This window comes from Mustela nigripes, chromosome 4 (assembly GCF_022355385.1).
Source record: "Mustela nigripes isolate SB6536 chromosome 4, MUSNIG.SB6536, whole genome shotgun sequence".
Classification (NCBI taxonomy): domain Eukaryota; kingdom Metazoa; phylum Chordata; class Mammalia; order Carnivora; family Mustelidae; genus Mustela; species Mustela nigripes.
Window position 1 is genome coordinate 118125861 of NC_081560.1, and position 20339 is coordinate 118146199.

At 48.4% G+C, this 20339-nt stretch overlaps 1 protein-coding gene across 1 annotated transcript in view; it reads right to left on the reverse strand.

The window, feature by feature from the left end:
- The window catches only part of PAPSS2 (3'-phosphoadenosine 5'-phosphosulfate synthase 2), a 67322-nt gene that overhangs the window by 3334 nt on the left and 43649 nt on the right, over positions 1 to 20339 (reverse strand). The window contains exons 4-10 of the mRNA XM_059397409.1: positions 19526 to 19664; positions 18835 to 18953; positions 18587 to 18700; positions 17053 to 17164; positions 7192 to 7397; positions 1609 to 1744; positions 115 to 383 (exon numbers count right to left, since the gene is read on the reverse strand). Coding sequence (XP_059253392.1) covers positions 115 to 383; positions 1609 to 1744; positions 7192 to 7397; positions 17053 to 17164; positions 18587 to 18700; positions 18835 to 18953; positions 19526 to 19664 — 1095 coding nt within the window. The remainder of the gene's footprint in view (positions 1 to 114; positions 384 to 1608; positions 1745 to 7191; positions 7398 to 17052; positions 17165 to 18586; positions 18701 to 18834; positions 18954 to 19525; positions 19665 to 20339) is intronic.

Genomic DNA, 20339 nt, shown 5'->3' on the forward strand with positions numbered 1-20339 from the left:
GACTAGAAGATTCGAGAATCTGTTCATGAAGGGAAAGGATCACAGAGACTCTGGCTCTCGTAAGTAAAGTCTGAGCCCCCATTTCCGAGGCCCCCAGCCCAGGGAACTGCTCACCTCTGTGGGGCCAGCGTACAGCATCGGGGACGGGAAGATGGCAACGATGGTTGACTTGGGGTCCAGGACCCCTTCCTCCAGCACGGCCGCGTGCTGCTTCATGCGCCACGCCAGGGGCACATCGTCGTCCTTGGTCCAGCCCCCCAGAGGGTGCAGCAGGAGCACTGGGTGCTTGTAGCCCCGCTCCAGCAGCCTGCGGCGGGTGTCCTGCATCAGCAGAGCGTGCCCGTTGTGGACGGGATTGCGTAGCTGGAACGCGAACACCGCGTCTGGGAAAGGAGCGGACAAAGGCCCAGCTGAACAAAATGCACATTGTCGCTTGTCCGCAAGAACAAAACAGAAATGCAGGGGGAGGCTCCCCTCTGCTTGCTAGAATCATTTAATAAAGCCAATTAGATCTTGAATTTTAAAAGGAAAGAGGGGGCGCCTGGTTGGCTCAGTTGGTAGATCGAGGGACTCTTGATCTTGGGGTTGTGAGTTCGAGCCTCATAGTGGGTGTAGAGAGGACTTAAAAATTTTTTTTAAATATCTAAAGAAAGAAAGGAAACACTGTGTTTACAGCTCAGAGAATCCACTATGCCCACTCGTTTTCAAAAGGCACAAGTAGACTCCACCTGGGTCTTTGGGGGCTACTCTGGGACTCCAGAGGCACTCAGCAGACCAGAGGGGGCACACAGGCAGGAAGCCCTAACGAGGAACCCACCTCAGACATGAAGCATCTGTCAGGGACCTCTGCCGCCAAGCACAGCTCAGGCTGGAGCCGGCAATGAGCAGTCCCCACGCCACCCTCTGCTCTAGGCTCGCTCCCTCAGGGGGTGGGCGACGACCAGCGCCCTCTGGGGCCTGGGAAAAGTTTCAACAAGCTAAAGATGTAAAAACATATTTCACCTTCACTGAAAAAAAAATCTTCAAAACTACTCCACTTAGTGACAGGCTCCTGAGAGGCTTAAATTTTCCTTCTAGTTATGGAAGAAAGACCCATTATGGGAAACTTGGGGAATCCACAGAAGCCCCAAATAGGATAAACTCACCTATAATCCCATTACTTTTTCTCTTTTTCAAAATTTATAAAGTGAAAACCCTCCTGCTTCTTGGTCTTAACTCCATCCCCAAGTGGCACCTTTCACCTGTGGTCTAGGGTACACGCCCCAGAGACTTCTCTTCGAGACACAGAAGTAGCTTAGGGTTCTGAGAACGATTACTGTATTTTCCAAAATTGTGCTGTACAGATTGTTCTGCAGTTTGTGTTTTCACTGAATAAAGCCACTTGGGATATTTTTTTCTGTGTCTGCCTATTTTTTAACTGCTGCGTACTATTCCAAAATGTGGCTGTCCTTAGCTTTCTGAACCGCTCCAGTCTGTATCAATACACACACCGATAGAGGTTTCCAGCTTTTTGCAACTATAAATGGCCGATTCCTGGTACCTTGAATTCTGTAATCAGAGGGTGGGAGGAGGACTGACGGAGGCATGAGAGCCAGGCCACCCACGTACCAGCGTTCATCTCTTTACATTTCTGCTTGAGCTCCAGAGGCGTCAGGCGGTACTGGTCCAGCCCGTCGTTCCACCTTATTCTCTCCAGCACCTGCAGGTCTCCACCAACCAGCCAATCCCCGCTTTCCATCACCATCTAGAAAGACCGTGAGTAAAGCTGGAGGTGAGTATCAGCTTCTAGTGGATCTGAAAACCATTTTCTCCTCCTAGATCAACCTTGGGTTATTCCTGAAGAACTGCCTTCCATTCTTAGCCATTTCTAGCACAGTATTTCTCAAACTTTTTGGTCTCTCAACCCTTTTATACATTTTTTTTTTAAAAGAGAGAGAGAACATAGAGAGGGGCAAAGGGAGAGAAAGAATCTCAAGCAGACTCCACATGCCCAGGGTTGGCAGGGGGAGCCCAGCGGGGGGCTCAATCCCAAGACCCTGAGATCAAGACCTGAGCCAGAATCAAGAGTTGGACGCTCAACTGACTGGGCCAGCCAGGCACCCTGTCATCAAGAACATTCTTAACCGAAGCTGGCCCTGTTTTTGCTGCAAGTGCTTGCTGTCTGGGGACAACCCAAGTGGAGCCGGGCATCCCTGTCTTGAGTCCTGGGGACCATGGCTATGGCACCGGCATTGCAAACATCAGCCCAGTGATGATGGCAGATGATGTCTCAGTATTAGAAAGGTAGTTTTGAGATTGGGGTTCTGTGGAAAGGTCTTGAGGACCCCCAGTGCCCCGCAAACCACTCTCTGAGCGCCACTGCCAGCATGTTCCTAATACAGCCTGATGTGTCTTCGACTGTTTTCAATAAGAACCCAAAACAGAGAAGCAGGGGGCGGGGCAAGTCGGGCAAGTCGTTTTCTACCATTTAATTATTGCTAATAACAATTTCTAAGAAAACTTTAAAAGAAGTATCCTTCTTAGTTACGCTCTAGTTTGAAAACAAAAGAAAATGTCCAAAGAGTAGCAGTATGTCGCCAAGTCCACCCCCAAGGCTAAGCACAGACTAACTAGCTAACTCTGGATTTCTCTCAAATAATCTTTGACAAGGGCACCAAAACCACTGGAAGAGGAAAGGAAGATCTCTTTGGAAGACAGTGTTGAGAAAACTGGATATCCACATACAGAGGAACAGAGTTAGAGCCTTATTTTATACCCCGTAAAGAAATTCACGCCAAATGTGTTAAAGACCTAAATGTAAGATCTAAAGTGATAAGATTCTTAAAAGAAAGCACAGAGGTTACTATTAACACGCTGCTCCCTTATCAATACGCTCCCTTATCAATACTATCAATACCCGTTCTGTTGACCAAGTGACTTCGGGGATAGTAAGGAACAGAAAACACACACCTTTAGAAGGAATCACGCCCTTCCTCTCTCAGCCTGTCTTTCCAGGGTGGACCACACAGCCCCAGAGGCCGCCCTGGTTCTGGGAACAGGCCAGCAGAGGGGAGTCTGTGGGGGTATGGGTGGAGCTCAGCCGAACAGCCTGGGGCGCCCTCATGTGAGGAACAAGGCCAAGCACAGACAAGGAAGGAGAGGGTTCGTGGCAGGTCAAAAGCCATCTCTTCACACAGCACCCGTGTTCTGGTGCAGAATTTAAATTTGAACCTGACCTTCCAGGTTATTCTCAAGGAATAGTGGTCAACGTAGAAGGACAGAACACATTTTATCTAAAAGTTTGTTAGTTCGATAGGTAACTTTTAAACATGGTCTGTGGGCTTCCATTCGCCATGGGCCCCACAAATGAGGGGTGAGCCTGGCGGGAAGGGAGGGTAACAGTAATGGAAAAGAAAAAACACGACTGTGGGGATGGAGGGAGGAGAATCACTCAGTCAGAATACTGTCAAATCCCCGTACCTGTGCATTTACTTTCTCCTCCTTGCTCAGTTAGGTGATTAAAATTTGGAGACTTACCCCACACCCCTAGGCGTGTAGTAACTCTTGATGGACGCTAGGGGTCTGCCCTCTATTGTTCAGTTGGTGAAGGCAACACCCATCCAATTTGGTTCACAACTCAGCCTAAAGATGAGTCTATTTGATGGCCAATGCTGCACCTATGCTTCTGTTATTGCTGAGACGAGGAGACGCAGCAAGCACCTCCCGCCCCAAGATGGCCCTACTGTCCCCAGAACTGAGATCTCACTCCCAGGAAGGGAGGTTCAGTGGCTCTGCCCCATTTCCCAGGCATTGTGGCCTAGGGGCCCTCACCTCCTCCGGAGAGTCCGCAAACCTGGGCGCATGGACAGAAATGAGGAACAGGCTTTTGGGGAGTCAGAGAATGTGAGAAGGGAACCGGGCTTGGAAGCAGAGGCAACAGCAATACAAAAAGGAGAGGGGGAGTTCAAACCCTAGCACGAAGACAAGAAAGCTGTTCTGAGGAGCCTTGAGGGGGTAAGGAGAAGCCTGACAGGCATAGCCTGGAGAGGAGGGTGAGTGTAGGGGCTGGAGCGAGAGCAGCCACTGTGCGTGGGGAGGTACACTCCGCGGAAGGAAAAGGCGCGGGGGGTGGGGAGGAGAAACCAGGAGGGAGTGTGGAATGGAGGCTTTGGGAAAACAGGGTCACAACAAGAGGGTTCAGAGATAAGGATCAAGAGGTAGAAAACCGAGGTGATCCCCATGGAGAACACATTCATTTCTGGTCCAGTAGCTCTGGGGTGACAAAGGAGAGGTGACAGGGACTTGACACGTCATTTGCAGACAAGAGGAGAAGAGGTAGCGCTCAAGGGTGCACAGGGGCTCCCAGAAGCCAGGACACCATGTCCAGGACCCCCAAACCAAGCTGCTGCTCCCATTACACCTGCTGCCTCCCCCGAACTCCGCCTGCAGAGTGTGAACGCAGCCCTGGCTGGGGGCTCAGTGGATGACGACACGGTCCTTTATCTCCTGGGCTGGCAGAAGACCGAATGGGTAACCACACAGTGGGACAGCTGGGGTCAGACAAGGGCAGAGTGCTCTGGAAGCATAAAGAAGGCACACCGCATCACGGGGAGGAAGGGCGTGACAGCCAGGTGAGGTGGCAGGGGCAGGAGAGGGGACGACAGGCTGGCCCGCTATGGGGGATGACGGCAGCCGGGAATGGGTCAGGCAGGTCGCTGCAGGAGTCAGGCAGGAGACGGAGTGCCCTGGCCCAAGTCAAGAGAAGAGACGTGCCCAAAGTCAAGCCATCCATGGGATTGCCAGGACCCAGCAGCCGAATGAACACAGGGGGAGGCAAGGAGGTCGCCCGGGATTTGGCGGAGGCCTCCCACTGGGGAGCGGGTCTGGGAGAGAAGGGGCGTGAGCTGGGGGTGAGGTGCTTGCCACTGGAGACATCCAGGAAGGACTCCTGAACACTGCTCTAACGCCAGGATTCCCAGCCTGAACGGACTCACAGGGAGCGTCCGGCGCCAACCCCCAGAACCGACGCAGCCAATGACGCCCTGGGCCACATGGAAATGCAAGGAGGCCCATGGCCACTTTGGGAAGGGGTTATTTTGGAAGTTTTGGGTTAAGAAAAAAAAAAAAAAAACCAAAGTGTAAATTTCACTGTAAATTTCAAGGTTCTAAAAAAAAGGGGCAGTGAAGAGTCCCTTCCCTGAAATGGCCAGTGTCGCGCATCTGATAAACACACGTCCCACTCCAGGCGTGGTGTGTACAGTGAGTGCCTCCCTCTGCCGGGTTATCCAGGGCCCATTTCTCGCCATCAGCTCATGAGGAATGTTTGCAGAGTCCCTGTAATGACCTCACAGGATGGTCACTGACCAGACCACCAAGACCACTAGGCACAGCACCACGTTCCCTGGCTTCGAAGAAATCCTGAGCTCCAGCTGCCACCAAGATGAAAAGAAAGAATTCTCGAGAGCCTCCTCAGGTGTTTCTTTTAGTGCTACTAGAAGAGATGTGGAGGGTGGGCCCCAGGAGGGGACGTCTCTGAAGCAGGGGGATGAGGGGGTCACCCTTCCCTCCCTGGGTCACTGACTGAAGATCAGGTTCCGACCCGAAACCTTAAGGACCCGCGAGTGGATGAAACATAGGCAGGATCAAGGCCCAGAACAGGGTTCCTCAAATTGCTTTCAGTCAGTATCCTGCAATTTCCAAGGCTGCCTGCCAGCCTGTGGACACACTGTTCAGATTAAACAAGAGGTGCACTGGGATTTAAGACGATCAACGAGAAGGCAGATTTTACAGGAAGGCTCATTAACTCTTCGTTCATTAACCTCTTGTGTTCAGAGGCCTTGAAAAAGCCCTTCCTACCTTGCCACATTTCACAACTTAAAGAAATGAAACCAAAACATTTGCCCAACCAATTCCAGTAAGTTCATTCAAACATCTTTTGTAGGGGCCCAGGGTTACTTGTAGGGTTATTCTGAGTCTGGCTCCTCCTTTTATATGGCTTTTTCAAGTTTCAGCCCTAAGGCTCTCATCCTCAGGGAGGGATGGCTTTGACATTCAGTTTCACATACTTTCCTTTACAGGGTAACGAGCCATACCCGGCAATTCCAGGAGCCCCTCCACCCCCGTGGCCACCAGGTAGAAGTTATGAAGGAACCTGAGGAGGTTTAGCCCATTTTGCCTTTAGGCAGGAGCGACTCAAAATGATCCCAATCAGATGAACACATTTTCAATCTTAAAATAACCACTGATGAAAATGTGCTATTTCCCTCTGGAGACTCTGCCACACCTCACCCCCAGTTGTCCCCTCTTATTGAAAGAATGCCACTGACCCCCGTCCTGCCCCTGCCAACCACAGGGCATATGCCCGCAGTCTCTTTCCAGTGGTTGGTTGGACCCATTCTGGATGAAGGAATCGCTTCCCCTAGTGAGTTTCCAAGATGGAGGAGAACGCCACAAGCTCTGGTTGAGGGCATAGCTATGACTTGGATTTCTGTCCTTTACTCAAGGTGCCAGACTAAATTCTCTACCCGGTCCACTTGTTTCCCATTTAGTGGAGGGACCCAACCATTGCAGACTCTGAAGACTCAGTGGGTCATTCAGAGCAGCCCTCAAACAGAAAGACGCTTCTCTGCCCCTTTCTAGAAAGATCTCAGCCTACAAGACCTCCCTTAGAAATGCACCTCAGGAGCACCTGGGTGGCGCATTTGGTTAAGGGTCCATCTCTTGACATCAGCTCAGGTCATGGTCTCAGGTCATGGGACCGAGCTACCCATTGGGCTCCACGCACAGCACAGAGTCTGCTGGAGTTTCTCTCCTTTTCCCTCTGCCCTTCCCCCTACTCACGCTCTCGTCTCTGAAATAAATAAATTGATTTAAAAAAAAAAAAAAAAAGCATTCTTCTGCAATACCCCGGTATTTCTTTTAAGTCCTTCATGAGGAAATAAAAAGGAATGTGGGTGGTTGGGTGGCTCAGTGGGTTAAGCCTCTGCCTTCAGCTCAGGTCATGATCTCAGGGTCCTGGGATCGAGCCCCGCATCAGGCTTTCTGCTCAGCAGGGAGCCTGCTTCCCCCTCTCTCTCTGCCTGCCTCTCTGCCTACTTGTGATCTCTGTGTCAAATAAATAAATAAAATCCTTGAAAAACAAATGAAAGAAATCATTTTTTGTCTTAAGCTGAAAGAGACCAAGGAAGCCCTTCCAAAGGTCTTGCCACTTACTTTGATGTGGGGGTGTTTTGCGCACATTGTCCCCCAGACACGGGAACAACGCTCCTCCTTTCTATGTTCGTAGAATTCAGGGTCTCGTAAGACGGCCACTCTCCGTCCACCATGTGTCAGGACAAACTCACTGCGCCCCTCCAGCCGTGTCTTATCGTCCGTAGAGACGGGCAGCACGATGGGGATACTCATGTTAATCACTCCATCTAGAAAGAGAGCCATGTGATGAGTTGAGTACAGGGCGCCAGCTGTGCTGTCCTCGAAGGGGACTCCCATGTGCACGTCCATTCCAAACACTGCCTGCAAAGCCCAGGAAGGCCTCAAGCCTACGTGGTGGTGTTGGCTGCATGAGCTTCTGCAGAGTCTACGATGAGAAGTCCTCGAGAGGCCTCTCAACGCAAGACACGGGAGTTGTGAAAAACTTTTCACAAACACGGAGGGGCCTTCAGTGAGTGATCTGATCTGGGGGCCGAGGAGGGGGCATCTCCCTTCTGAGTTTCCATTCAAAAGCTTGGTCCTGACCACAACATACCAGAGAGTGTCAAGTCTTCAACAACCCAATTACACACAATAAAGGCTGGCCAAAGAAGCTCAAACAGAAACTTCTAGTCTTTCTTAGAAACGAACCTTGTAATAACGTTGGTAGATCTCTGAATTGTGGTACCAACACACCAAATTGAAAAAGAAAAAAAAAAAAATCAGACCATTAACACCAAGGGGTAGGACCCCAAGGAGGGAGTCCTGATGTCTGTTTCCTGTGGTCCAGACATAGTGTCACCTTTACGTGGTATTGAAAAGACTTCTCTGGGGGTCACAGCTTTGCTGGTTCCACCATCAGGCAAAAACCAGGCAGAGGGAAAGCCATAGACAGTGGATTCACACACTTACTCTGGAGAGTGAGCTCCTCTCCCCTTTACACTACTTTTCTTACTTTAAAAGGAATTTAAGTAAACTGGCAATCTGGTTTCTCAGGATACAACATGACAACTGGAAGGTACGGGGTGTGCTGTTCAGAGAATTTCTATCTTCAGCACATGCCTAGAGACACCCTGATCTCAAAGGAAGAGGCAAGAGAATTACTTAAAAGGTGATAAAGAAATTGTGAAAGCTCATTTTGTGTGTCTCCTTAGCTAGGCTGCAGTGCTCAGACAGTCAATCAAATGTTGTTCTAGATGTTTCTCGGAAGGTATTTTTAAGAGGAGATAAACATTTGAGTCAGTAGATTTTGGGTAGAGCAGAGTGTCCTCTATAAGGTGATGGGCTGCACAGAATCAGCTGAAGGACTCAACGGAAGACCCTATGCCAGGAAGAAGAGGGAACTCAGCCCACAGACTTTGAACGTGAACTTCAAGTCTTCCCTGGGTCTCTGGCCTGCCAGTCACAAGGTTCTGCAACTGTGTGAGCCAACTCCTTAAAATCAATCTCTCCCCTCACCCTCTCTGTCCACCCTGCCTTATTTTTCTGGAGAACCCTGACTAATAAAACTACAGTCATGGCGGGGCTCGTCCCGTGTGGGGCCTACAACCCCTCGGGGGACCATTACACTAGAGCTCAGTTCAATAACTGGTGTAACTAGGGAAGATGACATCCCTTTAAAGCTTCCTTGTGTTTAACACATTTTAAAAAATGAATATGAAGTTATTTGGGTTTGTTTTTTTTTGGAAAGAGCTTTTTTAAATGTTTCTAGGCAAAATGGTTAAAAGATGTAGTTCTTTTCAGTTTGGGGCTTCAAAGATTACAATTCAGCTTTCGGGAAACATTTAATTTCTTAATGAGGCCAGATAACATTAAAGATGTGACCCTTTTGGTGGGGATGCCTGATGTCCACCAATGACGTCCATCTCTCGGCTGTACTCACAGGTGAGAAAACAGGGCCCACCATCAGTGTACAACACTGAAGAAGGTTAGGGAGATCTGGGGGATTCCCAAGTTCAAGACTCAGAAGGGAACAAGAGCATGTGAATAAGGAAAACATTCAGCTCCATGAAAAACCACCGCAGTTACTTATGGATTTGAGGGAACGTCCCACAGATTAATGAATTCTTTTAAACCTAACCTTCAAAATCCAACACCTGGAATGCCTCTGATAGAGTTAAAGATCTGAGCTCTGAGTCAGCTATGACACCCGTCTATAGGCCTAGCACTTTGCACCTTCTACATACTCTCCAGAAGTCACTAGAGTGTAAAAGAATGTCACAGGATAAAGACAGCAACTGCAGGGGACAAACAAATCCGGTCTATCAAAGTCCTGTGACTCCCCCCCAACACTGCATAAACCACAAGTACGTTCTCTGCACCAGAAGTTATGGGTTTTGATGTTCCAGTGACTCCTTTGTTTCAAAGTTCAGGCGTTTTCTGGGCTCCATTCCCCTTCTCTGTGCTCAGTTGCCCCACTTGAGAGATGGGATAACGAATAATCCGTATTCGTTACGGATTGCTGGGGGTGGGCACATGGTACAGCCCTTTATCCCTGGAGGTGTGTGATCGAAGATACTGCAACCCACCGCACAATCCAGTTGAGGAGAGGGGAGAGAGGCCCACCAAGCAGAGGGTGCCCTGTGTTCTGTGGATTACTGACCACACTGCTCACATAGATCGAACCAAATTCAAGTAAAACAAAACACAAAGCCCCAGGTGGGTGTGAGACAAGCGCAGCTCTGCCCAGCGCATCCTTGCATTGCTACCTTCCATCTGTTCATCTGGGGTGAAACCCAGGGGCGACACCCAGGGGCGACACCACTCTCCCACGCAGCTGTGTCCTTTGATCCGCTAGGCTCCTGCCCAATGTAGCCTCTGACCCACGTTCCTCTTGGCCTTGAGGGAAACCCTGCTCTGGAGAAACAGCACTTCCTGATGGTGGTCAAGAAAGCCAGTCTCGGCGTGGAGTCGGGGAGTCCCATGATGCCAGCTGACTGCATCCGCCCGGAGCTACAGCTCCCCATGGTGCGAGCAGCTTCCCCAACCACCTTCCTAAACTCTTCCACGACAGGAACTCGTCCAACAGCGTGATGCTCTGCTGAGGCCTCCTCCATGGCTTCCCACCCGACTGGGGCTCTCGGCCTCGCCCACTGTGGGTGAGATGGCTCTTACGGGGGCTGCCTCACATTGCCAGGGGGCCTTGGCTGCTGAGTCCATGGTTAGTCCAACACAGAACTTTTGCGTAGGACTTTTCCCAAGCAAACGTGACAACACTTTCTATTGCTTAACTAGGCCTTTTTTTTTTAAGTTGCAGGAGTAGAATTCAGGGATTCACCACCTACAATTCGTAGTGCTCATCATAGCAAGTGCCTTCCTTAATGCCCACCCCCTATCCAGCCCATACCCTGACCCACCTCCCTCCATCAGCCCTCAGTTTGTTCTCTAGCATTAAGAGTCTCTTAGGGTTTGCCTCTCTTTTTCCCCCACTGTGTTCATCTGTTTTGTTTCTTAAACTCCACATAGGAGTGAAATCCTGTGGTATTTGTCTTTCTCTGCCTAACTTATTTCGATTAGCATCATACTCTCTAGATCCATCCATGTCCTTGCAAATGGCAAGATCTCGTTCTTTTTTATGGCTGAGTAATATTCCCTTATATATGCCGTGGTATATACCACATCTTCTTTATTCATTCATCAGTCAATGGACACTTGGGCTCTTTCCATAATTTGGCTATTGCAGATAATGCTGCTATAAACATGGGGAAGCATGTGCCCCTTTGAATCAGCATTTTTTTAAAAGACTATTTATTTATTTATTTGACAGTGACACAGCGAGAGAGGGAACACAAGCAGGGGGAGTGAGAGAGGGAGAACCAAGCTTCATGCTGAGCAGGGATGCGGGGCTCGATCCCAGGACCCCGGGGGATCATGACCTGAGCTGAAGGCAGACACTTAACAACTGAGCCATCCAGGCGCCCCCTGAATCACTATTTTTATATGCTTTGGGTAAATACCTAGTTGTGCAATTACTAGATCCAGGGTAGCTCTATTTTTAACTTTTTGAGGAACCTCCATACTGTTTTCAAAATGGCTGCACCAGTTTGCACTCCCACCAATAGTCAAGAGGGTTCCCCTTTCTCCGAATTCTCGCCAGCATCTGTCATTTCTTGTGTTGATTTCAGCCATTCTGACAGGTGTTTGTGCTACCTCATCATTGCTCTGAACGTAAGTTTTAAAGGGAAAGCAACAATGATGAAAACAGCACCAAAGATAAATGAGACCTTCACAATTTTACCTTTCCCTTCTGGGAGAATGAAGAAATTTACAGTCAAAGCAACTTGTGTATTCATTCCTGGTTCTATGACTACCAATCATCATAGCTTGAAATTAAATTCATGCATAATCGGTGCGCCTGGGTGGCTCAGTGGGTTAAGCCGCTGCCTTCGGCTCAGGTTATGATCTCAAGGTCCTGCGATCGAGTCCCACATCAGGCTCTCTACTCAGCAGGAGGCCTGCTTCCCTTCCTCTATCTGCCTGCCTCTCTGCCTACTTGTGATCTCTGTCAAATAAATAAATAAAATCTTAAAAAAAAATATTCATGCATAATCACACCACAGACAAATGAAATACGGCCCTGTACAATCCAACCAGGTGTGTCCATTTAAAATCACATCTAAAATCAATTTCTCCCTCATCGATTAAAAATGTTTTATAAATGCATTAGAAAAAATTTCTAGATTTGTGAATCAAATGAGGACTCATAGATTTAATTAACAGAGAGGATCATAATTGTTTTTAATCTCAGGGACAAAATGTACAACAATAATTTAGAAACAAGTTCAGTTTTGTCAGCCAAATAGGATATTATAAACAGCTGCATCTGATCCAGAAATTTCCTGTTATTTGGACTCTGATCAACAGAAGAATGTAGCATTATTATTCTATTATAACTGATTAGATCATGAACTGTTACAACAATTCCAGCTGGATCATTTGGATTTTTTAAAATTATGTTCTTAACCATTTCTAATTAATGTAACTATCTAATTATAATAATTTAACTATTTGGAAAGTTGAAGTACATACCAGGAAGGACTGTGCCTAGAGAAATATAAACACAATTAAGAAACATGTTTTCAGCTCTCCACCAAGATAATCTTAAAGCAACAATATCAAGGAACAGATTCCTATTACAAAACGTCACATATATAACATACAAATATACGATGCTCTTTGCTACTGGTCTGAAGAATGTGTAACAGCAAAAAGAGGCTGAGACCAGGATTGGTAGTGAACGTCATTCAGTGCAATCCTGAAGCATTACTCAGATGACTATATGCTTTGAAATAATTACAACACGTTATAGCACCTCCAGCTTCGCAAATCTGCCTCTTACAAATGTGTGATGTCTAGGTCTAATAGCAAACTGCTCTAGAACGTTCTAGAATCCCAGATGTTTAGAGGACATGAAATTCTACCTGGCAGAACAAGCATAGTAAGAACGAGAACCAGGATAACTTGGATTTGAATCCAAGCTTCAGGTGAGTTACTTAACCTTTCAAGTACTTATTTCCTCATGAGAAAAGTATCTTTCCAAAAGTGTTATCTGGATTAAATGTGATATCCTGTGTCAGATGCTGGGGTCAGAAGATATCAGGTACCAAATAAATGCTGGCGGTGCCTGTGGAAAGCCCTCAGGCCTCCCCACCCCCCTTGGCAAGTCAGAGCTGTGGAGGACTTGTCTTCAAATGGTCCAGTCTCATGAGGCCACCATGTTGTGACTTTCCTTGGAAGCCACCAGTCAAGAAGATGAGCTTGAGGTTCCATTTTTTTAATTTAGATGAGATACTTACAACTGGGGGGGAATCTGTAACAATCTCAAAACTCTATATCCAGGGGTGCCTGGGTGGCTCAGTGGGTTAAAGCCTCTGCCTTCAGCTCAGGTCATGATCTCGGGGTCCTGGGATCGAGCCCCACATCGAGCTCTCTGCTCTGCAGGGAGCCTGCTTCCCCTCTCTATTTCAGCCTGCCTCTCTGACTATTTGTGATCTCTGTCTATTGAATAAATAAATAAAATTTAAAACAAACAAACAAACAAACAAAAAAAACTCTACATCCAGTGGAAAATAAGGTGATATAATGAACCAATGAAAGTAGATCCTTGAACAATAGAGGGAATAATTCATCTTGTGTAATCCTCAGAAACACTTAAATTTTTCTTTTTTTTCCTTAGACTGAGTAGACTGCGTTTTTTTGTTTCTTTTGTTTTGCTTTTTAATTTAAGGGGAAATGTGAACTTTTAAGGAAATTAAAACCAACAGAGTATTCCTGAGAGATGTGGTCCAAATTAAAAAAATATATATATTGCCTGCAGATGGCAGGCGACCAAGGAACATGCAATTGTTTGATAGCAGATGACTGTGCCTACACGTCTGTGGCTCTAGAAATTTCAGATTTTCAGTCGGTGGTGACTCATGACTTTCATGAGCTGATTAAAATTAAATGATATCCATATGAATGAGATCTTGTTTGGCCTTCTGAGATACACATATATCACCTTCTAGAATTTAACTATGTCTATACAGCCCGAAAGCCATCAAGGGGAGCTCTCTCCCCGGAGACTCATGTTGTGGTAGGAACAGGGTTTCAGGAAGCTTCCTGCAGGCATGCTCATGGCTGCTGTCCAGGCAGGAGGGACGCCGAGCCCAGCCCTTCCACAGGAGCAGCTCTATTTTCATCTGCTCTTTGTATTGCTTCAGAGTTCACAGATATGACACATGATTTGGGGCGGGGTGGGGGGCTAAGGGAGCGGCTGGGTGGCTCCTTCAGTTGAGTCTCCAACTCTTGATTTCTGCTCAGGTCATGATCTCAGGGTCGCGGGACTGAGCCCCAAGTTGGGCTCCACGATCAGCAGGGAGTCTGCTTGAGACTCTCTCTCTCTCTCCCTCTGCCCCTCCCCCTGCGCACATTCTCTCTCAATAATTAAAATCATAAAATATAACAAAAGGCCTGACAACCACTGATATGGGGAGAAGAACCCACTGTACTAGGGTTCAGAAGATGGGTGTACTATCTGCCCCTCCAAGCTCACATCTGTCTTCATTACCACTCTGTCTCCAGCCACTAGAACAAACCTTGGCATATGAGGACACTAGGTAAACATTTGTTGGCTGATGAATGAACATCTTATCTGTGCTACTTCCAGACTGACATAACTATGCGTGAGCCAGAGAGTCCCCTCAGTCAATGTCTTTTCATTGTATGCGTCAGGGCGGGGGAGGGGGAGGGGTCTGTCAACATAGGGAACATTTACTCCTGGACCAGTTGTTCCTGACTCTTCCTCATCCCCATGGGGTAGGGACTGGTGTTAGCAGCCCATGGAAGGCATGAGGGAACTGAGGCCTGCAGGGTTAAGTAATGCGCCTCAGGTTCACAGCAAACCACTAGCCCACGAGCCCCGCTCGGATCCACAACTACACTGTTCCCCACTAGGATATTCTGCCTCGACTTAGCACCTTATATCCTTGGTTTCTATTACTGGATTTACATAGGAGTCGAGGAAGCTTCTGGAAGGTGGCAGTGGTGGTGGTGGGGGGACTTCTGGATCCTCACTACAATGAGGGCTGCAGAACTGTGTCCGCTGGACTGGGGTGGACTCTGCTGTAGACAGTGACACCAGCAGAAAGTCAAAGGGAGAAAAGGAATCTTGTAGGGGGTGCCAGACACAGACCCTACAGCTGGAAGGGTTCCAGAGCCCCCCCAGGCACCCACAGAAGAAAGGCCAGTTCACAGGGTTGTTTCTTCCAGTTCTCTGATGCCGTGGGGTTCAAGCGACTGCTAGAGGGTCCTCAGCTGAAGTTAGCCCAGAGCAAGGGGACAGGAGCTTTCCCACTTGAGGGGGAGTCTGTGAGCTGCCACAGCCCCATGGGTCTCAGGACATTCGTGAACAGGCAGGAGCTGCATCTCTGTGGATGCAGAGAGCCACGTGCATCCACAAGACAAGAGGCACACGGGTGTGGGCCGGAGTCAGGGGCACAGGAAGCATCCCACCTTGAGAACTCCCGCAAGCCCCTGGGCATGGGTTTTCAGAAGAGCTGGGATTTCTGGATGGGCGGTAGGAATCAGGAGCTAGTGGGAGTCCAGTACTCATGGGGACGTGACCTCCCTCAGCTCCGTGCTGCTGGGGCTCCGGGGGCAGACACGTGGGGGACCTGGGCAGGGAGACCTGTAACAAGGGCTTTGTCCAGCCCATGATAGCGAGGACCAAATAAGAAAAGAAAATCGCTGTGTTTTATAAACTGCAGAGCACCATAAAATGAAATTAAAAGGATGTGAGAGGGAGGGAGCGAGATTTGCCTAAAAGATATGGATAGCTTATTACAGTTTGCTGTCCGGCATCTTTTTGGATCACAGACTCCTTTAAGAATCTATCAAAAGCTAAGAACTCTTAACCCAGGAAAACGCCCGTTCTCCCCTTCTTAAATCACAAAGGATTTCTGCCTACGCTAGGATGGTTTTTGTCTCCCCTCCGTGATGTCCTAGCTCCCGGGCAAAGGACCCTGGCTTCCATCCACACCCAGAGCCCAGGTATTTTTCTCTATGGAACAAGTGCTGTCTTTTAGCCACAGCTCTGGCTGGGAGGCTCAGGGCCCATCTCCTGCCTGTGGTTGGCCGCGGTGTCGGTGAAGTTTACTCAATGCGGCCTGTGCCCAGCACGTATCAGAATTAAGACACCAAAGGAAGTGTCAGCCTTCCTCAGACAGAGAGCCTAGCCTCCTCACTTGTCTCAGAACGGACACCGGGAGAGCAGCCTGGCAGGGAAAGCATTGGGCCAGAAGTCCCTGGATTCTGGTCTCTGGTCTTGGACCAGTGGTATGAACTCAGGCAGGGCACTAAGGCCAGGATCAGCTTCCTCATCTGCAAAGGGCGTGATCAGAGTTGCCTGATTAAAGGCAATCATGCCTGAGAAAATGTTCTGCAGATGGACAAGTGCTGTACAGATATGATGATTATTGCTAAGGCAAGCTATAAGGGAAACAACTGAATTTTGGAATGTGATTTTATCCCCCCAGTCAGAGTCACAAGCCCAGCCCACCGACATCTTTTCCCAGGAAAGACTATCTGATGTGATTTTGCTCCCTAAAATGTCTGGAGCCCTGCTCCGAGTCACAGACTTGGTGTCCCCCAGCTCCCTGCCCCCTCCCCCCACTAGCAGCCATTCCTCAGGGGCTTGAAACAGACAAGCTCCATTTGACGAGCTCAGGCCCTTCTGGGAAGGAAATGATCACAGAAGGGGCCAGAAGTTTTCCGAATAACACACGCTTCCAATCTGGACCAGATCAGTGCTCTCAAGTCCCTCGGCCTGTGCCCAGAAGGCGGGCTTAGTGCGGCCCCAGGGGGATCTGGAGGATGCCACCAGCCTCCTACAGCACACGGAAGGGCACGAAGAGCGACATTTGAGTGTCCAGTGGGAAAAGTCACTGCACGATGCCGCTTGGCCCGGCAGCCGGGTGGTGAGACGCCCCTGCAGGTCACCCCATGCGCTAAGCTCACCCCCGCCCACCCCAGGATGCTCCCAGCAGCAGGCAACGGCCCCCGATCGCCCTCTACTCTGAGTATGGAGGCAAGCAAAGCCAAACAGACTTAACCTTCTCTTGGCTTCGCATGCAAGGAAAAGCCCTCTTTTTTCAGTTCTTTACTTTCCAATAGTCAATAATCCTTTTAGGATAGCCCTTACCCTCAAAAAAAAAAATCCTAAAAAATCGAATTTATACATAATAGAATTAGACATATAACAAATCCTTTAAATATCTCGAGTAAGAGGGATGATGTGAGAATTAATACCAAGAATGAATGCTTCTTGTTCCTGTGAAAATTTCTGAGCACGATTTTTTTTTTTTTTTAAACAATGAAGAGTAAAAAGCAAGTAAGAAAAGCACGTACCGTCCAGCAGGGTGTCGAAGTGTATGGCCTGCAAGTATTCCTTCTCTCGCATGAAACCTTTGAGGGGAGTGGCCCAGCCTTCGCTCAAAACTTGGACCCACTGAAGATCCAGCTGCAAAACACAAAAGCAGGTGAACATTTCCATAGCTCTGTTTCCCAGCCAGCTGGCCCCAGGGCAGGCCTTTCTTATTCTGCTGGGCAGAAGAATGAAGGCAGAATCTTTCATGTGTTAAGTGTTCCGTTTTGATGCTGAAGCATGATCCAGGGCCCAGATAAGCTCGAGCCTAGAACTTTCCTACTGGAGAGCAGTGATCTAAGATTGAGGTGCAGAGAGCCTCATGATGGGCAACTGTGTTAACATTCCCTGTTCCTGCTTTTTTTTTTTTCCTCGACAAATATTCTGGTCGGGCTACATATTTTCACCAAATGTAGTAGGTAGTTGAATGAAATTGGCAAACCCCTGACTTGAAAAGTCCAACATTCTTAGCAGGATACTGGAAACACTTCAAGCTCTGGCCCTTTGGGCTGATGGGGAGATTTCTACCTCCTCCCAGGCCTATCCTCTTTCCCACCTGAAATTCCTGTTCATCTTTTAAACCCCGAAGCATGGTTCACTGCTCTGCTGACCTTTCCTACCATCCCCAGGACCAAAACAATGATTAGATTATTTGAAGTTCTTTTGTACCTCGCAGCCCATTTCATTATGGGAATTACCGTTCCACGCCATAATTATAATCACGTACTTCTTGTGTGCCCAGAGCACTGGAGTATTCAGAATTTCTTTCGTGAGGTCAGGGGGTTCTGCATATAAATTGGTCATGACTTGTTCAGGTATGACTGAACCTGCAACAGGTTCCCACCTTACTCTGCCTCTTAGAAAAATGCCCAAGGTTTTAAGGGATAAGAAAAAGGTACCAATGAAGATCTGAACAGCTGGAATGGACCAATAACACTGACCTATAAAGAGCCAAAGGCATCTGCCGTGCCCTTGACCGGGCTGCAGCGAACACGTTCCAGGCAGTAAATTCAACATGACCAAAGGGTCTACACCTGCTCCTTAGGCTGGACTCTGCCGTGTTAGGAAAAAATGGGATTTGCAGAGTAGGAAAACAGTCCTATCACTTTAGATCAGGGTGGATCTTTTCTCCACATTCCTTCTTGATTGTCCAAAAAAAACACTTGCATTTTTTTTTATTTACTTGCATTCTGAACAAACTTTCCTCAGCCGCTGTCAACAATACCGCCCAATGTCTGCACTTTGGCATAACTGAATGTTCACAGTGTCCTCTGCAAAACAGAAGTTAACTGCCTGTCTGCCTCCGTTCTGGGCACTGCCCCACTACCTTGCAGCAGCTCTCGGAGAGAGATTTGCTTGGCAAGAGGTTAGAAAAATAAAAGGCAATGATGAAGTGTTCTTCCTTATGGACACTGCATTTCCCTGATCCATACCTTCCTTATTACCTAGACTAGTTGTAAACACATTATAATGATGGCCGTGAGGCTGATTCTCCTGGGGCCAGCCCGCAGGTCTCACCTTGGTAATTTCTAATGAAGGGAGAGCTTCGGCCTCAGCCCGGACCTGGTCAAGTTTGTTCTCGGGCACAAAGAGCTCGTGGACGCCTTTCATGATCGTGTGCGGTACGATGTTCTGAAAGGAAGCAGAATGGGTAAAAATTTGAAATAAAAACTGCAAAAAGAATGCTCCGGTGAATAAGTGACCTTCTGTGACTTTATGCAATTGAAATAAACAAACAAACAAAAGCACCGCCCGGGTCCACCCACCTGCTCTTGGAGGAGCTCCACCACCTGCTGGACACAGTCACTCACAGAGGACAAGTTGGTTTTCAGCACACGCTCAGGGGTTTCGGGTTTCTCATAATCAGAATCAATACCCGTGAACCCTGCAAGGCAGAAGGGCGGAAATCACACCAGCACTGACGGGAATAGGCTTTCTAAACAGGAAGACATGAGCCATGATGGAATAATGCGTTACACTGAGAATTTAGAGCAGGCTGGGAAAAGTTACCAGCTGTCCTTTACCTCTAGCCATAGATAAAAATATCATATCATATCATGTCATACCATACAAATGCACAGCTGTATTTTCAGTATCAAAAGCCCCCAAAGTACCAACAAGATTTGGCTAGGTCCAAGCTCTCTGCAGCTGACTGGAACCCAAAAGGAAGACGAGAAGAAGAAACAACTCTGGAACACGCCCCCTTAGACACACACTCATGGGCACACACCCACTGGACATGAACTTGATTGCTTATGGCTGAGGGGACAGTTCTGGAAACACCCAGCCCACATGTTGATGAGCCCATGGATGTACTGAGTAGCCTGTGGTTTGATCAAAAGTTGTGTGTCCTAGATGCAATTGTGGACAACTGTTTTTGAGACTTTGGACCAGCCTCCAGGGACAGAGTGTGAAGGCCTGAGAAGCGGCAAAAGAGCCACAGGCTGGTGCTCCCACCTTTGATCTCCCCGGCTCGGGCACGTTTGTAGAGGCCTTTCACGTCTCTGCTTTCACAGATGTTCAGAGGCGCATCCACGAAGATTTCAAAGAACGGCAGTCCTGCCGATTCGTGGATTTTGCGGGCATTCTCACGGTCCTGGGACGGGGGTGGGGGGAACACATTCGAGAAGGTGAGTGAGAGGTTTCACAGTGGAATTCTTCATCATGAAACGAGGTCTGCTCTGGTGCTTGACGGGTTCAGGTTTTACACGAGCATGTGTGCTCTGCTGCGGCAGCAGGAAACCAGTCCTTTAGAGAAAGCCCAGGGGTGCCTGGGGGGCTCGGTCGGTTAAGCGTCTGCCTTCGGCTCAGGTCATGATCCCAGGGTCCTGGGACTGAGCCACACATTGGGCTCTCTGCTCAGAGGGAAGCCTGCTTCCTCCTCTCTCACTCCCCCTGCTGCGTTCCCTCTCTTGCTGTCTCTCTCTGTCAAATAAGTAAATATAAACCTTTTAAAAGAGAGAGAGAGAAAAGTCCAGAAATGTCCCTCCGGTGAACACAGCTCTTTCAAGGTCTTTCAGAGAAAAACCACAGAAAAGAATCCCTGCTGAAAGACAGGCTGGCCACCCAGGAGCTCTTCATTCATAGGGGGTGTCCAAAGAACGTGGCATCTTATTCGTAGCTCCCAGAAATTTCCTGTTTTAAAACAAGAACAGGGTCCCTCTTCCTCGGCGATTTCCACATTAAACACACATGACCTGCTGCTTTGGCAGTGAACTGCCATTTCCTTTAGCAAACTAAGCTTTCGGACTTTTTGGAGACACAAGATTAC